At 41.5% G+C, this 17,949-nt stretch overlaps 1 protein-coding gene across 6 annotated transcripts in view; it reads left to right on the top strand.

The window, feature by feature from the left end:
• Positions 1 to 207: 207 nt before the first annotated feature.
• INTU (inturned planar cell polarity protein) overlaps positions 208 to 17,949 on the top strand; it is an 83,428-nt gene continuing 65,686 nt past the window's right edge. For all 6 annotated transcript variants that reach the window (XR_003093086.1, XM_006019738.3, XM_025199139.1 and 3 more), the window contains exons 1-2: positions 208 to 340; positions 8,762 to 9,351. Coding sequence is in view for 5 of the 6 variants with exons in the window: in XM_006019738.3 (XP_006019800.1) it covers positions 279 to 340; positions 8,762 to 9,351 (652 nt within the window). In the remaining variant the exon portion in view is untranslated. The remainder of the gene's footprint in view (positions 341 to 8,761; positions 9,352 to 17,949) is intronic.

Below are 17,949 nucleotides of genomic sequence, written 5' to 3'. Positions count from 1 at the left end.
GAGGCCCAAGTGGATCAGCCCCTCGCAGGGGCTGCGCTCCTCTCTCCCCCGCGGGGGCTGCTCTCCTCCCTCCCCCCGATGACGTCACACCCCGCGGAGGCGGGGCCGGAGGAAGACTGGCGCGCCCCGCCCTCCCGCTCCAAGCTTCCTTGTCTCCATGGCGCCCGGGCGGCACCAATCGCGAGGCGCGCGGGGGGGGTGTCACGTGGGAGCCGCGCGCGGGTGTCATGGCGGCCGGGGACGCGGGGATGCCCTGGCAGTGAGCGGGGCTGCCGGGCATGGAGAAGCCGCCGGGAAGAGCCGAGAGCGACGGCAGCTCCTGCTCCTCGTCCTTCTCCGAGTAAGGGCGGGCCAGGCTGCCCCACCCCGGGCGCGCGGGGAAAGGGGGAGGAGGAGTGCGAGCCGTGACGTCACGTGCCGGCTCCGCGACCCCTGGGGTGTGCGTTAGTCCCAGGGGCAGCGCGAGGGGGCGGGGGTACGGCCGTCCTGAGGCGCTTCCTGGCGCCGAGGTTGTGCCCTGCCCTCCGCGCTGCAAACAGACGTTCACGTACCCGTTCTGGGCTGCTATGGCTGTGCGAGCCCATCCCGGAGGTTGGGGAAGCATGGGCAAGCAGGGAGGTCCTGCAGGCAGCCACCTAGTATTGGCGGGGTCAGGGTTGCAACCACTGACAGCCTGGCTTCTTTCAGGGGGTGCACCACTGATCTTGGGGGGCACACGTGCACCCGCTGTGCATTGCCAGTGTCAGTACCTCTGAGGCCAGGGCGCACGGTTTAATAGGGCTCATTAGTCATGAGATTTGATTGGCCTGGAAATGGTTAGGGCAGTGGGTTACACCCCGGGCTAAAGTGGCTGTTAGCCCCTGGGTTTGAGAGGCCGAGCGGTAATTGGGATCCTTCACCAGGACTTGTAGGGCGACCCCTGGGCTTCTGGGTGTGTCAGGGCAGAGAAGAGGTGCTGGCTCCTGCAGTTGAACCAGTCATGTGTTTCTGGCCTGAGATGAAAAGTGCTGAGATTTCTTTACCCCAGGCTGGTGCTGTGCATATAGGGGAACTAATCTGGTTCATTCAATTAATCACTTTTGGCTCTGGGGGCAAGCCTGTCAGAAAGGAAACACAAAAACACCAACAAAAGACTTTAGGTTTATCCTGGGTTTTATGGTTTCAGGCTTTGACTAGCATTGAAACAGTGGGACACACCTGCAGCTTTAGGTGCATCTTGAACTACAGGTAACTGGAATTAGCCCTGTTTCTCCATGGAGGAGAAGGGTTATCTTGGACTTTTCACAGGTACTTCAAGTGGAACAGTGGGCTTCCCCTATGTAGAATCCTAGAATAAATGGCTTTGTCCTGGGAGAAACCCACTGTTTGCTTTTAGCCTGCACTGTGGCAAAAAACAGAAGTCAGACTTCTCTGGACCAAAGACTATTATTTTGGGAGCCTAAAGATGCACAAGTGCATTGGCCTGTGTGGGGAAAAAAAAACCCAGTAAAATACCAAGATAACATTTCTTCTTTTCCTCCTCCCCCAACCCACCATTGAAATTACTTGCCTTGCCTTCAAGCTGTATCTGTGAACAACTGCTTTGTGCCCATTTTCATGCTAGTCGATCACTCAGGCCTGGAATAAACCTGATGTCTGTGGTGTTGTTGCTTTCTGTGTTGTTGGTTTATTATTTGCTTTAACCCAGAATTCCTATTTGAAATTTCTAGGTTTACTTTGTGACTCGCATGTAGGTGCTTGCATACCTAACAGTGCCAAATGTTTAAAAAATAAATAAAGATTTTGAACTTTAAAAGATCTTGGGGCATCTTGGCACTACATCACCCCAGTTGAGAATCACTACAATATTCAAGAAACTTTGATATCTTGGATGGGGTTCATGTAACCAAGGATGTATAAAGTCTCTCACTGTAATCCCATTTTTCAGTCAGATTGTAGAAACTTCCATTTGCAAGTGCTGGCCAGGTTTGTGTATCTCTTAAAGAAAGTAATGAATATTTTGGTGGCTAGACAATTCTTAACATATTTCTTATAATATTATTAGACTATAACTTTGTATACCAGACTCTTTGTTTATTTCCTGGAACAAGAGCTGAGATGAGTTGGGTATCACTCCTGCAAGAAGAAAGATGTCTGTCTCTTAGCCCATAACTTAAAAAGGGCATGCTATGCCCAAACACAACACTTGTCTAAACATTTCTTCTGACTATACAGTTGGTTCAACAAAAGGTATCACCAAAAAAAAAATCCAAATAACTGTTCTTCTTCCGAATTTCTGGACCATCATAGGTAGAACAATACTCCAACCTTACTACATACTTCTTAAGAGGGTTTTTTTGGTGTTACAATTTTAAAACTAACAAAATTAGTTTGGTCAATGGGCAGCCTAGGCTTATACCTTGCTTTATAAAGTACACACAAGAAATGTGTACTTTAGCAACGATGGGTTTTTCTATACACAGATTTGCTGTATTAAGCATTAATGCTCTCAAGCAGTCTTATGCTCTTTGCATTCTCTCTCCTATTGGAAGCAGGCTGCTTGTACTTCTGAGTGCTTACTAAGCAATATACACACATCTGTAATACTGTATGTACCCAAATCTGAGACTGCTTCAAATTTAAGATGACTCCCTCAGTAATTAGCTTACATGTGTGGAAAGTTTATAAATTTGTTATAATTTTCTATGTATAGGATTTAATTAGTGGCAGGTTGCCTTAAATCCATCCCCCTGCAAACTGCTGTGGCAGGGAAAGCAGCAGTTGAGGGTGAGGGGCTAGACCCATACCCCTTGTCTGCACCCCTGCCTATGACTTCTTGCATGTGCAAGCTCAGCTCCAGTTTAACCTCAGGGCCATCTACTTTGGGCTTGTACTTGAATCCAAGATGAGGCTCCCCCCCCTCCCCCACCCTGAGCTGATTGGGAAGAAAAAAATCTTGTCTTGGATTCAAGTGAATACAGTAATAGGAATTAACAAGACCATCTTTTTTTCTTTTGAAGACCAGTCTTGTCATTCTTTCAGTTGATTTTTATTTATTTTTTTCCCCTCGCAGACACAAGAAAGTTGAAGTATTTGAACCACCTCTTTGCATGCTCTTTGAAGACAGATCTATTTTCTTTTATGGTTTACTTGTTTTCTGGTTGTGTAGATAACCTTAAAACTAATTATGAAAAAAACAAAAAACCCAACATTTTGCTCCCTTTGTCAGCTTTGATGCCTGTTGAGGAAAATTAACAGGAAACTCCACTAGGAGTATTTTGAAGCATTGGCACATGCTATGACTAGTGTAGTAGAACTATTCCTTTTTGCTGTTATAGTAAATCAGAAGGAGAAAAGGGTAGAATTCTACATTTATTTAAGCTCTTGCTTTGCTTCAGATACATTCACCATCTGCAAAGGAAGGTGACTGGGGTATTTTGGTAGGCATCTGCATTTGCCCTGTACCCTGTAAATGCACAACCACATAGTGTGGCTGCTGTTTTAGTAACTTCCATGGCACTATGGAGATTTTTCCACTTTATAAAGCAGTTAATAAGGCATCTTTTTATTTTAAATATAACACAGGTCCTGTACCTTTTTAGACAAGTAGAAAGTTCTATAGGGCAAAACCTACCACTGCTCATATCTATAGTCCCACTGCATCTGGTGGGTCTGGTTGTCTGTATTCAGTTGCATCTGTTTTATTTATGACAAGTTGTGCATGGGGCCAAATCTTGCCATGGATTGTCTAAAGAAAATGTTACTGAATAATTCTTTTAGGGTGGGAAACAATGACAGGAGAGTGATTTGAAAGGAGGTCAAGGAAATCAAGTGCACACCTCAACAGGGAAACAACTAGAAAGAATCATCATAACTTTGAACATAGTCTTGGTTTTCATACACTTTCATGTAGAGATGGCCTGTATGTATGGCTATAATGAAGAGTATTTGAATGTAATTGAGAGAGGCAAAACCTAGGATGAGTATTTAAAAAAAACAAACAATAAAACAACTTTCTGACAGTGAGACCTATAATTCATTTTTCAAGTGTGGCAACTTTTGTTTTCTTCTACTGGAGACAAAAAACAACCAGGTGTTCTGCAATGAACACACCTACAGAAGCACAGATAAATTGGTGGCCCAGCAAGTCTTTTCTGTCTCTAATTCCTATGATTTTGTGCAGAATGCACTTTGTCATAATTCTGAAATGAATGTGAATTCATTTCAGCACAGCAAAAGCAGTGTTCTGATTTGTGTTTTTTCTGTATAACGACATCTGTTTTATAGCATTAACTGACACATACTATTATCTTTTCTATTAGTAGGGATGAATGAATCATCACATTTCTGGGTGGTGACGAAAAATAACTTGCTGGCATTCTTTCACATATCAAATTGGTTCAAGCTGTCTGCATGGCATGGCAAGCCTTTTAGCCTTCAGTTTGTATGGAGGGGAAGAAACCTATTGAAGATAAATTGGGCTAGCGGTTGAAGTGTTTCACTGTACTTCATAGATGACTTGGTTATTATATTGTGAATTATGCTGTTGTTTTATTATCTGCTTTTTAAAACAGAAATAGACCATCACTGCCTTAAGCTTTTGTGTTTTTCTATAAGTAGGGACCTATTTAAATTGCAGTGAGATGAAAGGATTTTCTTGGGCCACTTACAGCGCGCAGCTAATTTCATGGTCTTGAGGCAATCCCCCTTTCGCCACTAATTGGCCCCTTGTTGCTGATTGGCTGGGAGGCCAATCACTCATCTTCAGACTTCAGGCTGCAGGACTGCTGTCGCATTGTATCTGGCTTCTGAAAAGGTGGCTCCAATTTTTTTTGCTTTCCTGACTGGTACCTTTGCTGAGTCTACTTCACTAGCTTAGCCTCAGTAGCTCTCTCTCAAACCACATGCTCTATGGTTGCAGGGATTGCTGTGCTTTCTTTGTATTGTGGTAAAATTTCATTTGGGGGGGGGGGGGGGGGGGAAGGAGGTGATTCTGCACAAAATCACGGGAAACACCATTTTTCACAGTGATCGCAGAAATCATTGTTTTTCACTGTTTCCAAAATCCTTCTCTCTCTACCACTTTTTCCCCAATGTAATATTACACAGAGACATGGTTGAGGTTCCTTGTCTTAGTATTTATGACTCTGTATTGCATTCCTGTAGTGTGCTGGCACAGATTAGGCGCTGTTCCTGATACATTGGGCACCACTGACCTAAACAGTCATTCTGGCCTTTAGGCCAGAACTGATTTGTATGGGGCTGGCCCAGGACCAGATCCAGTATACAAGGGGCCATGTCATCTGGCCATGCAATTTGGATTTTGGGCAGTGATGGAGCAGGGACAATGTCAATTGGTCAGTAGTGGAACAGTGGCAATTTCTGGATCTCTGGTGACCCCCTGGGCCAGATGGCATGGCTCCACAGACTGGATGTTGAGCACCACTTGGCTAGGTATTCTTTCTAGGTGTAGACCTTAAGCCTTATTCATGCTGACAGTGGGGAAGACCTCATCCTAACTCCTCTGCTCCAAAATTGGTGTCATCCCCAAATCTCTGGGATTTCTCAAAATCCTATGGAAGATGTGAGGGGTTTTTTTTGGTTACAGTTTAACTCTGCAGTACCATGTAGCGAGTGCGTTCTAGCTTTATACATGGCTTGTCTGTATACTTTGGATGGACAAAGATCTCTATCTAGTCCACTCCTGTACTGAGATGGGATAAAGATCAGATCTGTGTTTAGATCAGATATTTGTAGAATCTCCTTTACTGAAGGCTTTCAAAAACAGGATAGACAGTCACCTTAGGAAGTCTGTTGCATTTCCTTTATTTTCTCTAATAATTAGCATAATATGCGGCAAGAAAAAATTACATTATTCTTGATTTTTTTTTTTCCCCTCAGTGAATATAGAGAACAGTTGAATACTGCCCTCTTATAAAAGCCCTTAACATACTATAACATTGCTTCCCTCAGTCTTCACTTAGTTTTAACAAACCAAAACCTTTTACATTTTTCTTCAAAGTCCATGTTTTCCAAACCTCTTATCAATATTGTTCCTCTTTTCTCCACTCTGCAGTTTGTCTACATTTTTATGAAAATGTGATGTCCCAAAATGGGCAGAATAGTCTGTCTAGGCTTCACTCAGAGAAAAGTAGGGCTGGAAGAACCTCCATAGGTTACATAGTATCCTGCCTGAGACAGGATCATCCCTATTCAAACTGCCGCATTAAGGTCCATTGTGTAGAGCTAAGCTATTAGCAAAACTGCTGCTCAAGAAATCCCAGAAAGAGGGGCATGTCTCCTGCTACAGAGGAAGGCAATCACTGCATAGTCCATAGCCTTATGATCATGGGTTAAAATTCTTTTCTGACCCCAAGTTGGTCTGACCCTGAGCAGAAGGGCAAGATCTTCTTGCCAGGAACATCCAGGTCTATGCCTTCCCTAGGCAGTCTGTTTCACTGTTCTAACAGTGAAGAAGATTTTATTGATAAACAAACTAAACCTACTTTGCTGAAACTTCAGGTCATTGGTCCAAGTCCTGCTCTTTGCAGCAAGAGAGAAAAGGTGTTCTGCCTTTTCTTTATGGTAGCCCTTCAAGTATGAGGCCTAAGAAGTGCTGAGTAGACAGGCACTATCACCTCCCATGTCTTGCACCTAATGCTTCTTTTAATGGATCCTGAAATTGCATTTGCTTTTTATGAAGCTGCATCACGCTACAGACTCATTGAATCTATGGTCTACCAAGACCCAGAGCCTTCTCTGTAGTGCTGCCATCCAGCCAGGTTTCAGCTGTTTTGTATTTGTACTTTTGATTATTCTTGCCAAGGTGTAGCACCATTACAAAGGCTGCCTGTTAGTTCCAGCCCAGTTTACCAATCTGTTGATATCATTCTGAATCCTCCAACGTGTTCGCAGTCCTGCCCAGTTTCATGTTGTCTGCAGACTTGCTCAGGAAGCTTTCTCTGTCAGCATCCAAATAATAAACTCAGCTGGACTGAGGAAGACCCCTGTAGGACTCCACTTGAAGCCTTCTGCCATTCTGACATGGATCCATTTATAATTGCCCTTTGCTTGCAGTTATTAATCAAATTGTCTATTCACCATATAGAAGTTTTGTCCAGCCCGCTTTTTTTCCCAATTTACGAGCAGGTCATGCCGGACCTTATCAAAATCTGTGCTGAAGTCCAGATACACTATGTCCACAGCATTCCTTCATCCACTCAAGTAGTTACTGTGTCAAAGGAGATCAAGCTTGTTTGACGTAACTTATTCTTAGCAGATCCACGTTAACTGCTTGTGATTGGCTTTTCCCTTCTCCATTTTCTTTAGAACATGCTGCAGTAACTTCCTGGTTATTGAGGTGAGGCTAACTGGTTTGCAGTTTTGCAGATCCTCCTTCTTACCTTTTTTTTAAAGGTGTCTATGTTGGCCTTTTTCAGACCCTTTTCCAGTCTGGTACCAGGCTCTTCTCCCACAACTTCATAAATGTCATTGCCAATGGCTTAGAAATCTCTTCTGCCAGTTTTTTCAGGACCCTGGCAGGAAGTTCACCAGACCCTTTGACTTGAATTCATTCAGACCTATCAGAAGCTCTCTGACTGTCTCTCATTACCTCATCCCTCATCTTCTCTCCTTTCTTATCTACATAATCCTTATTGGGTATCTGGCTGCAATTTAATTTTTTTGTGACGATTGAGGCAAAGTAGATACTGAGTAGCTCTGCTTTCTTTGCATTTTCTGTTAAGCGTTCCCCTTGGCTATTTAACAGTGGATGCACAGCTTCCTTGGTCTTCCTTTTCTGGCCAACATGCTTAAAGAACCACTTCTTATTGCCTTTCACATCCCTCACTAAGTACTTCTCATTCTTTATCTTTGCCTTCCTGACTTTTTTTTCCCTGCAGGCTCTTGCTATTTCCTGGTAAGCTTCCTTGGTGATGTGTCCATTTTCCATTGCTTTTATTTTGCATTTGAGGCATCCTAGCCTCCTTGTACAGCCACATTGGACTCCTGCCATTCTTCTTGTGCCAGGTAGTGCATGGTAATTATCTCCTTTGTCTTAAGTCCTGTTACTGTATCTCAGAATTAAATTTGCCTTTTGCTTACCCTCACCAGTATCACATTGTTGACTCTGACTCTTAACTTTGCTTGTGATGTACTGTAACACCTAGATCTCTTTCTTCGGTGCTGCCGCCTAGCCAGTTAATCTTCATTTTATATTTTGCTTGGGGTTTTTTTCTTCTTAAGAGCAGTAGTTTGCACCTGTCTCTCTCTTTTTAAAAAAAAATCATTCTGGTTGTTTCAGGTTAATTTTTTTCCATTGTATCAAGATCATTGTGAATTCTAATCCTGCCTTCCAACAGGCTTGGAGTACAATTCTTTTTCCAAAAAGCATACGAGAGAAACTTGGGAGAGAATGATCAGGATGTTGTTCTTATTTGAGGGAAAAGAAAACCTTTCAGTCTTATGGATATGGTTACTTATTCAGATGTGGCTGTGAAAGGAACAATTCAATGAAACTGGCCTCCATGAATGATGCTTTTGCAGTGGCTGAATAGTGAGACACTATGGACAACCATTCCAGATTTGAAATGGCTCTCTGTCTTTTCTCTGTAAGGGCTTTTATTTTTCCTATAAACTAGCCTACTGAGGCTTTGCAATTCCAAGAGGCATCTTTTTCCCTCCTTTCCATACCCCCCACTTCCTTGAAGTAAAAAAATGTAGCTGACATAGCCTTGTCTATACTGTACTGCCTTGTCATTTGTTGTGTTCCTCTCCTTCACAGTGACCTTGAGCCTGAATGGCTGGACAGTGTGCAGAAAAATGGGGAGCTGTTTTATTTAGAGCTAAGTGAAGATGAAGAAGAAGCTCTGATTCAGGACAGATCTGAGGCACATGCAGTGAACCATGTCAGGTTTCGTGAAAACGAAGCTGAGATTATTCAAGAGGGATCACGAAAAGAAAGAAAGTATGAACCTAGACTGAAGAAATTTACCAAAATTTTAAAAAAGAAAAGCCTTTTGCCAAAGCCTTCTGGTAAGAAAGGGAATACTGGATGTAATGGGCATTCATCTGGACCAACATCTATACTGAAACACCAGTCCACTCAGAAGATGGGAGTCACGGTCCAGCAAAAATACAAAGATGTGTGTGTTTATGTGAATCCAAAAAGACTGTCTTATACCAGTGGGGGAAGAGAGCACCTCAGGCTTCTGGAGACATTAGTAGGTATTGTTCATCAGTCCTCATGGAGTACTCGAAGAGCTGAAAAACAAGGACAGGACAAAAGCATCAAGGGGATCAGTGAAGAGAAGTTAGTAGTACATGGCTTGGTTCCGGGCAGTTCAGCAATGAAAACTGGTCAAATCTTGATTGGTAAGTAACCAAATAAACCTGCCTGATGCCTTTTGAAATCAATGAGATCTCTAATTTATTCTTAAAAATATGCAAGATATAGTCTAACAAATACCCCCAGAAGGTAGTAGTCTTGAAGGTTAACTTACTTTAAAAAAATAATTAAATCTCTAATTTAAAGACCTTTCTCAGATCAACAGAGTTGCTTGTCTTTGGGACATCACATAATGCAAATTTTACTGAATGTGGTGCATGTATCTGCCAGATGGCTTTACCAAGTAACTTCTGACTTTGAGAACATATGATATGTAGTCATGTTGCTTGATGTTCCACCAGAAGGCATGGTAGGATATGAGCAGTGTTTTTGGATATTTAAATATTACCTATATATTTTATAAATACTTAAATATAACCTAGCAGGTTACTGCAAGGTAAATAAGGGCAAGAACTTGAGAGTTTGACAGTTGTTGTGGTTAACAACCTGGGACACTATTCTTCTTTCACAGTAAATGATAGCTATCCCACAACGTCTTACCACTCAGGGTAAACTCCTGCAAGTTAGCTTTAATCTATCTCAGGCTAACAACAGGCACCCACTCAGTTTTTATCCCAGAGCAGCTGGTACACTTTTAAGTCCCTGCCCTTGTTTACTTTTCAGTAACATACTCACCTGCATCTTGCCTCCAGTAAGATGGAGGTGACTTCCACAATTGAAAAACCTACACAGCATAACCAACCGTAAGGAAACATAAAGGCAGTTCAGAGCTTTCTCACTATATAACATGGCATCAGGGGTAAGAGAATTAGTCCAGTTTACTAGTTATTGTATTCTTCAGGGTTTAAAGCTTTGCAATGTATATGTGAAACTAAATTGGAGAGGGAAGAATGCTAATCAGGGGAAGGTCATGGGGAGATGAGTCAGAGGCCAGTTTCAACAAGACCTTGGTAGAAACTACCAGTTTCCTAAAACACTAAAGAACAAATATAAACTATAAGTATAAATATTCCAAATATATATATCATAAGCAGGGATCCGGTTTTCACTGCTTTTTTTAAAAAAAAAAAAAAAAAGAAACAACTCCCAAATTTTCTGACTTAAAAAAATTACCCCAAATCCACGTTTTTCTATGATGAAAATGAAACACCACTAATACATATATACTTACCGACTTTACAAGAAATTTGTTAACTTTACTAATACATATGTTTATTAGTGGTGTTTCATTTTCATCACAGAAAAATGTGCATCTTGGTTTATTTTTTTAAGTCAGAATATCTGGCAGTTTTTGTTTTTATCAGCGAAAACCAGGATCCCTGTTATAAAAGTGGCTGTGTCTTGCATCAAGTCTCCTGTTACATAGGGTTACCACATGTCCGGGTTTTCCCGGACATGTCCTCTTTTTTTGAAACCCTGTGCTGCATCCAGGCAGGTTTTTAAAATAAGAGCAAATGTCTGGGTTTTCTGCTCTCCCGGGCTGGCTGCTTGGGGTGGAGAGAAACACTGGAATGTGGGAGCTGCTTGGGCAGCAGGGCTGCTGGGGTGGGGGTCTGCAGGTCGGGAGTGAGGGGCACTGACAGGGCTGAGAGGGGCACAGGGCTGTGGATCAGGAGTGAGGGGCATGGGGGACAGGAGGAGTGACTGTGGGTTGGGTGTGCAGGACACTAGCAGTGCTGTGTGGCTGTGGGTCAGGAGAGAGGGGCACCAGCAAGGGGTGGGGTGCAGGGTACTGTGACTTTGGATTGGAGGGCACTGGCAGGGCTGGGGTCAGTGGGTCTGGAGTGAGGAGCAGCAGCAGGGCTCAGGGGTATGCGTGGCTTGTTAATGAGGGGCAACAGAATGCGCAGGGGCAGGGCACTGGCATGTCACTTTCCTTCCCCCCCCTCCCCCAAAGGTGTCCTTTTTTTGTTTTTTGGACCTGAAAATATGGTAACCCTGCTCTTACATTTGTAAATTACTACTGATAGCTTAACTTTCAAACTGTTCAGTGGGAGAAGAGAAGAAAGAGGTAAGTTTAGGTGGGATTTTCTAAGTTGTTGCGAAGTTTGGAACAGGTCCTGAAATTTTTCAGCATTTTGAAAGTCCAAATCTTTAGTCAAAGCATGATTTGCTCTTTTTTTTTTATGCATAGTTGATGTTTGGTGCAACGGTATTGAATAATTTTCTCATAGCAAAAATGGATGATTCTCCAAGTTCTGTAATATAAAAGAAATGATTAATACAGAAATATGAGACAAGGAAAATAAGAAAAATCTTTGGCCTGCTCTTCAATTATATCAGTTCCCAGTTTGTATGCTTAGGTTAAATTAACCAGTGGTTTGTAAATATGCCTTACTGTGCATACTGCCAGAACTTCTTTGCTTTGACCACACTGGTCCCAAGTGCTGCTTTTTTCCCCTTTCTTGTAAATTGGATCATCTAGAGGATCAGTTATGGAGTCACACCGGTGTAGCAAAATATTGGCCTCAGGAGGTCATTACCTCCTTACTAGGTGTTTTTTTTTTCATGCACACTACTGCAGAAGTGTAGCAGCACTACATTCATTACAGCTCCTGAGTTCTTGATTTTTAGGCACTCTTGGAGGGGTCATGGGGAAATAATTTTTCTCTTCCTTTAAGAAAGATGATTTCAGCTTTAAATTACAGTCTGATATTTTAATCTGCCCTAAACTGTCTTTAACCAATATTACCTTCTTTTTGCTTGTTGGAAGCAAGTATGTTAAAGTATACTGCAATCATTCTACTTTGAACTGGGAAAATGAGCTACATGTGTTGCCAAGTGGTATAAAAATGTGTAATTTCTATATAAAAATACTTTCAGATTATATAGCTATAGTGAACATTGGGTACTCCTGAAATCTAAATGTGGTTTCTAGCAACAGGGTATTTTGCATAAATTAAGTGCTTGTATTTCAATGCATCTGGCATAAAGGCATGTAATTAAAAACCCAAACATTTCATTAAAAATGTCTTACACTAAAATATTTTAGCTTGACTGTTCCTGTCAAAAAGCCATCTGGTTTAACATTACTGTATTGTGCATTCAAGGGCAAGATAGCCAAGCTTGATGGGTGTACACCAAAAATCTGATTTTCAAAACAAAGTATAGTTCTGCTGATTACCCCCTCTTCTAGTTTAGATACATATATGGTACTGACATGAAGCAATAGAATATAAATATTAAGTTATCTATTCTATTATATTATATTAAAAAGCTTAAGATGCTTGTCGAAAATCCTTTTTTTTTTATTGAGCACATCTTCAGGAGGGTGTGTATAAGAGAGAAGTCCAAGTTCATTTGATATGCATGCAAGGGTTGAGTAGCTGTTTCAATTTTTGATAGCTGGGTAAATCAATAATATGGTGTCTGCCAGCCTTTATTGTCAAAGCCTCTTTGACCTTGCTAACAGGGGTTTGCGGAGCAATACCTTCATGTACCTATATACCTTTTTTTTTTTTTTTTCTTATTTTTAACAATTTTACAGCATGTGATGCTACTGCCTGTTTTGTAGTAATCTTGGGAAGCAAGCATCTGATAATTTTCTTTCTGTACAGGAACACTTGGACGTCCAGCACTTCAGTTTGTACTTGTGACTGACCATCTTGGGACATGTTGTATATTATAGCTTAATTTTCTAATTTCATGTTTAAATTGGAATTCTTTAGCTTTGTTCTGGTTTTTTTTAATCCTGCATGGTTGACAGAATGCCAAGCAAAATAATCAGTCCAGAAACTCCTGTTTTTATGGGCAAACTGGCTTTAGCTAACCTGTTGTTGAGAACTATGGTGGCCATTTTAATGGCCATCTCAAAATGTAACGATGTTGCAGCTTAATTTTTACAAGCAAGTGGGCTAGCCAAAAGAGTTACAAAACAGTTGCTTCCTTTTACCTTTTTTAAAGGAAAGACTTTTCAGTAGTTCCTAGAAATAATAGATTTCTTCAGATTTCTTAATAGAAATCGAAGAGATTTCTTCTTATCCAATTGTTTCTTCAGGTTACCTGACTGCATCTTAGAGTGAAGATTTAGTCTGTTGTTTGTGCACCCCACTTTTAAAAAATATTTAATATTTTTGTATGAAACTCATAGTGTACATCTACATGAGATAACTTAGGCTAATGCGCATTAAACATAATGCGCATTATGGGTGCACTCCCTTAATGCACGTTAACTTAGGCTACTCGAGCCTAAATTTTATACCTGCAAATGCAGGTATAAAATTTAGGCACGATTAGTTAATGCACATTAATTCATGTGTAGATAGGACCCGACACTAACTTTTAGTGCTGGGTCTGCCCTGCCACTAGGGGGCCAGCCTGAGCCTAACCTCAGGGAACATCCAGGGGTTAGGCTGCTGGGCACCTGCCCCAGGGCCTTGCCCCCTAGGCCCCCTCCCCCTCTGGGATTGAAGACCCAAAATATTATATAGTTTTCCCCTTGTATATAGTTTCCTACTTGTAAGCAGGTTTTTTACTGGTGGAGGGGCTCTGTTGGTTGAGTGGGGGGAGGGAGTTGTGTTTGTTGAAAGGGGAATGGGGATGGGTGTATTAAGGGTAATAAAAAAAATGCTTGTGTTTCACCCATGTGCATGTCCTGAGAGTGGTGCTAGGGCTGTGGAGCTGGAGCAGGGAGTGCAGGAAGAGGGGGTAGGGCAGCGTGTGTGACTGTCCCATGGCCTGGGCAGGGCAGGGAGTGGAGCTGCTGGGGCCAGCACCATGGCTAGTAGGACTGCGGGGCACTGGTTGTCACTCAGAGGGGCCGGGCTGGAGCAGTGGGGTGCTGGGCATCACTGGCATGGGCAGGGATTGGAGCAGCCCTGGCATGGGGAGGCAGAATGGGAAAGGAAGGAGCTGCTGTGTGTTGCCCCTGAGCTGGGCACATGGCTCCTAGGCGGGGAAGGGGCTGGCCAGGCAGTACTGTAGCAAACAGGGGCAGAGTGGGGCAACCACCACAGGCACCGAAGCAAAAGGGTGCCAATGGGTGACTCAGTGTTTTGTTATAAATATTACAAAAAATTGTGGCCGATAAATGCCACGTGCATTTGTGCAGCTGCAGCATGCATGCAGTCATCCAGGGAGCTTGGAGAGCCCTGCCTGGCTGACGAGTCTGTTGTGGGGGGGGAAGGGGTGTGTTGGGGGCTGATTGAGGCCCCTTGGTGAGGGAGGAGTGGGGCTGGGACTGGGGTAGGCACTGCCCGGCTGGGACTGGGGTAGGCACTGCCCAGCTGGGGAAGAGCATGGGATGGATCCATGAGCAGCTTGTCTGGGGGGCGACTCTTGCCACTGCATGCACTCCTGGGCAAGTATGGGGGGTCGTGCGTCCCTTGGTTCTGTGCATAGGGTGAGGGCGGGCTGCTGCTGCAGACTTGCCCCAGGCGCCAAACTTCCTTGCTATGGCACTGTGGCCAAGGATCAGTTTCCCAGATGGCTGTCAAGCTCTGGCAGCTGGCTCTGGCTGCAACATGGCTGTCAGGTGCTGGCAGCCATGTGGCTGGAGGCTGGAGCTACCTCCAGTGGCCACAGAGGCACATGGCAGGGCTGTAGGGACTTGGGACTAACTTTAGTCCCAAGTCTGCACATGTAGACACCTGCCAAAAATGGCTTAACGTGCATTAGCTTAATGCACATTAAATTTAGTGGCACTTAAATGCATGTGTAGATGTGTCCATAGATTCTCTTGCAATTTCAGTCCATGCCCATCTGTAGCAACACCTGGCAAGAGAACAGGTGCTTACCAGCAACATTTCCCCTGGGAATCTTTTAGCTATTGTTGGTTAGATGGCACTACCTATCATAGCAGCAGTCCCTTAAGACAAGGGGCAGCAACCTCTGGTTTGAAGTCTGAGACAGCAGCCTGCCTTCAGATTTAATTCCACTAAAGTGGCCTGCCACTCTTGAAAGGCTGGCAACCCCTCACTCTAGGCAATATATACCACAGAGGTATTGGCATGTAATTCCTAATGGCTATTATGGTTTAAAAGGCATGTATAATGTAACTGTTGCTCTGACAATATGGGAAGTGCAGTAGTTCTGTTACTTGAGAATCAACTGATTTGTTTTTGAGGGGGTTTTGGTTTGGGTTGTTTTTTGTGTTTTTTTTTCAGGGAAACTATAGCACAGTGAAAGGTACAATTTAGCTCTTGGATTAAGCTGCTCACTGCAAATACTTTTTTTTTTTTTAAATTAACTGGTTCGGGTAGATCATACTTCACAATGCTAAATCAGATTTTATATAACTTTTTTCATTGGCCCAAAAAAGTTAAAATGTCTTGTTCTGAATACAGTTGGTCTTTATTATGTTCAAAGTTATGTGCAGTCAGGTGATTGCTTTGTAGCAGTGTCCATCTTAAATCCTTGTAAACACCTCTTGTTCCATAGCAAGACTGTACTATAGCAAATCCTTGTACTATAGCTAAATTATTTTCCCTTGCCCAAATTAATTTTTTAATGAATACGTTATGCCAAAATTCTGCTTTATTAAACACTCCTAGAAATTCTTAACTATATTCTCAATTTAGAATTTGTTCAGTGTAATTTTCAGTTAATATATTCATCCTAGCTATTATGCTATATCAACATATACATTTAGTTCTTCTCTACTATTAGGTGAGGGTGATGAAATAACTGAGTTTATGTTGAAGACTGGTGTTGCTCAAATGTAGGAGTTGTCCTTTTAAAAAAAAAAAAAATTCTTTACCAGAGATGCAGATTGAGAATCTCAATAACAAACTGGGAAACCAGAATCTTTCATCTTTCTCAAGATGTGAAGGGGCTCATTAGGAATCCTGACCAAAAAAATATAAAATAAAATAATTGAAGCAGCTGAATGTTTAAGTTCAGTGAGGGTGCATAGTCTCACTGCAAATCTGAACTTTTCAGAGCCAAACTTTTATTTTAAAATTTGTGAATTGAGCAAATTCTGCAAATATTTCAGCAATGATGTAATTTGGAACTTTTGAATATGATCAGATTTTTTTTTAACCATTTGTTCAGTATGTGTATGAATATTTTACCTTTTTATGAGCTGTATAACTTCTCTTTTCTACTGCTGGAGTTTTCTCCTTCCATTTTTTATCTGTTAAATAAACGGTAGGTCCATCAAAATAAATGCACAGATCCAAGAAAATTGGCTTTTAAAGACAGGCTTGTGATAAAAACAAAATAGCATATTCTGTTTCCTGCTCCTCCAATTGAAGACCTACTTGAGCATTGTAGTACAGATGTCTTTGTAGAAAAAAAAAAGGTCTATCATTACTTAGGGAACAATTTTTACTTCCTAAATGTGAAGGGGTGGGGGGGAATGTAGCATGAGCTACATTGGTGGAGATATCCATCTCCAGTTTTGTGTATAATACTTTACCTTTTATTTTTATGGTTTTATACATGTTTACCCATTCACAGACATGCTATTATTGATTGAGGGGGAAGTACTAAAAAGAATAATAAAAAACATCTGTTACACAGTATTTCTTAAAGCAATAGCTGTTTCATGAAGATAAATGAAGATATTCCCATGCAAGGTCAATATGTCCTTCCATCAGTAACAGCATTAATGCATGGCTAAAATTCATGTGAAAGAAGTGCCCCCAAAATCCAAAGCACTCGGAGGTAATTCCGCAGAGAAAAGGCTGCATGTACTGGAAAAGATGATGGGAGCTCAAGATAGAAGTATTATACCACTGCTCTAGAATATAGAGCTAAACAGTAGATTCACTTTTTGGTTTTTTTTAATGGAATATATGCACGATGGCTTGGTTGGAGTTTTTTTGGCATTTATTTGAACAAAAGTGTGAATGTTTATTCCTTTTAAATTTCTTTCACAAGTGACTTAGTGGAACTGAGAAAGTTATTAAAGTCAAGTCTTCAAGCAAAAGTCCTATATGTCCTCTTCCATCAGAATAATGAAGTGCAGAAGACTTTCCTCCTGTGAGAGTATTCACTTTCCATTGCACTTGTCCCTGACATGATTCCTTAACAGAAAAAAAGAAGTTTTGCATGTTAGACAGTGTTACTAAAGGTGTACCTTTTTTAAAAGGACATATTTTTTCTGAATCTTAGATTAACTTGCACCTGACGCTGTAAACAGATGGCTCATTCTTAGATTTGGGAGGTATGGAAGAAACACCTTAAATACCATAACTTTTAAAAATCTAAATAAGTAAGCATTTTCAAATAGTAGTTTCCTCTTGGATTTAGAGATCTGAGGCAACTTTATTTTTTTTTTTTACAATTTTATTTTTTACAAGGGATTTTTGTATTGTTTTTCAAAATGCATTTTAAACTGGTGGGAAAGACTAAAGCGGGGGGGGGGGAGGAGAACTTACTTCCTCATTCTTTTTTCTTTTAGTTACTTTTTAATCAATCGACCAGAAATCAGTGGGATTTTATAAGTGGTAGAAGATGTTTTTGTTTTCTTTTGCCTTTGGATATTAAATATTATTCAATATTATTAATAATGATAATATATTAATTAAATACATTATATTATTGGGATATTAAAGATAAAATATATTTATATTTATAAATATAAATAACATTTTCTGATTCTCTGTCCTCCAATTCCAAAGGCAAAAGAAAGCAAAAACATCTTCTACCACTTATAAAATCCCACTGATTTCTGGTCG

The sequence above is a fragment of the Alligator sinensis genome, unplaced genomic scaffold, assembly GCF_000455745.1.
Source record: "Alligator sinensis unplaced genomic scaffold, ASM45574v1 scaffold544_1, whole genome shotgun sequence".
Lineage (NCBI taxonomy): Eukaryota > Metazoa > Chordata > Crocodylia > Alligatoridae > Alligator > Alligator sinensis.
This window is presented reverse-complemented; position numbering and strand designations above follow the sequence as displayed.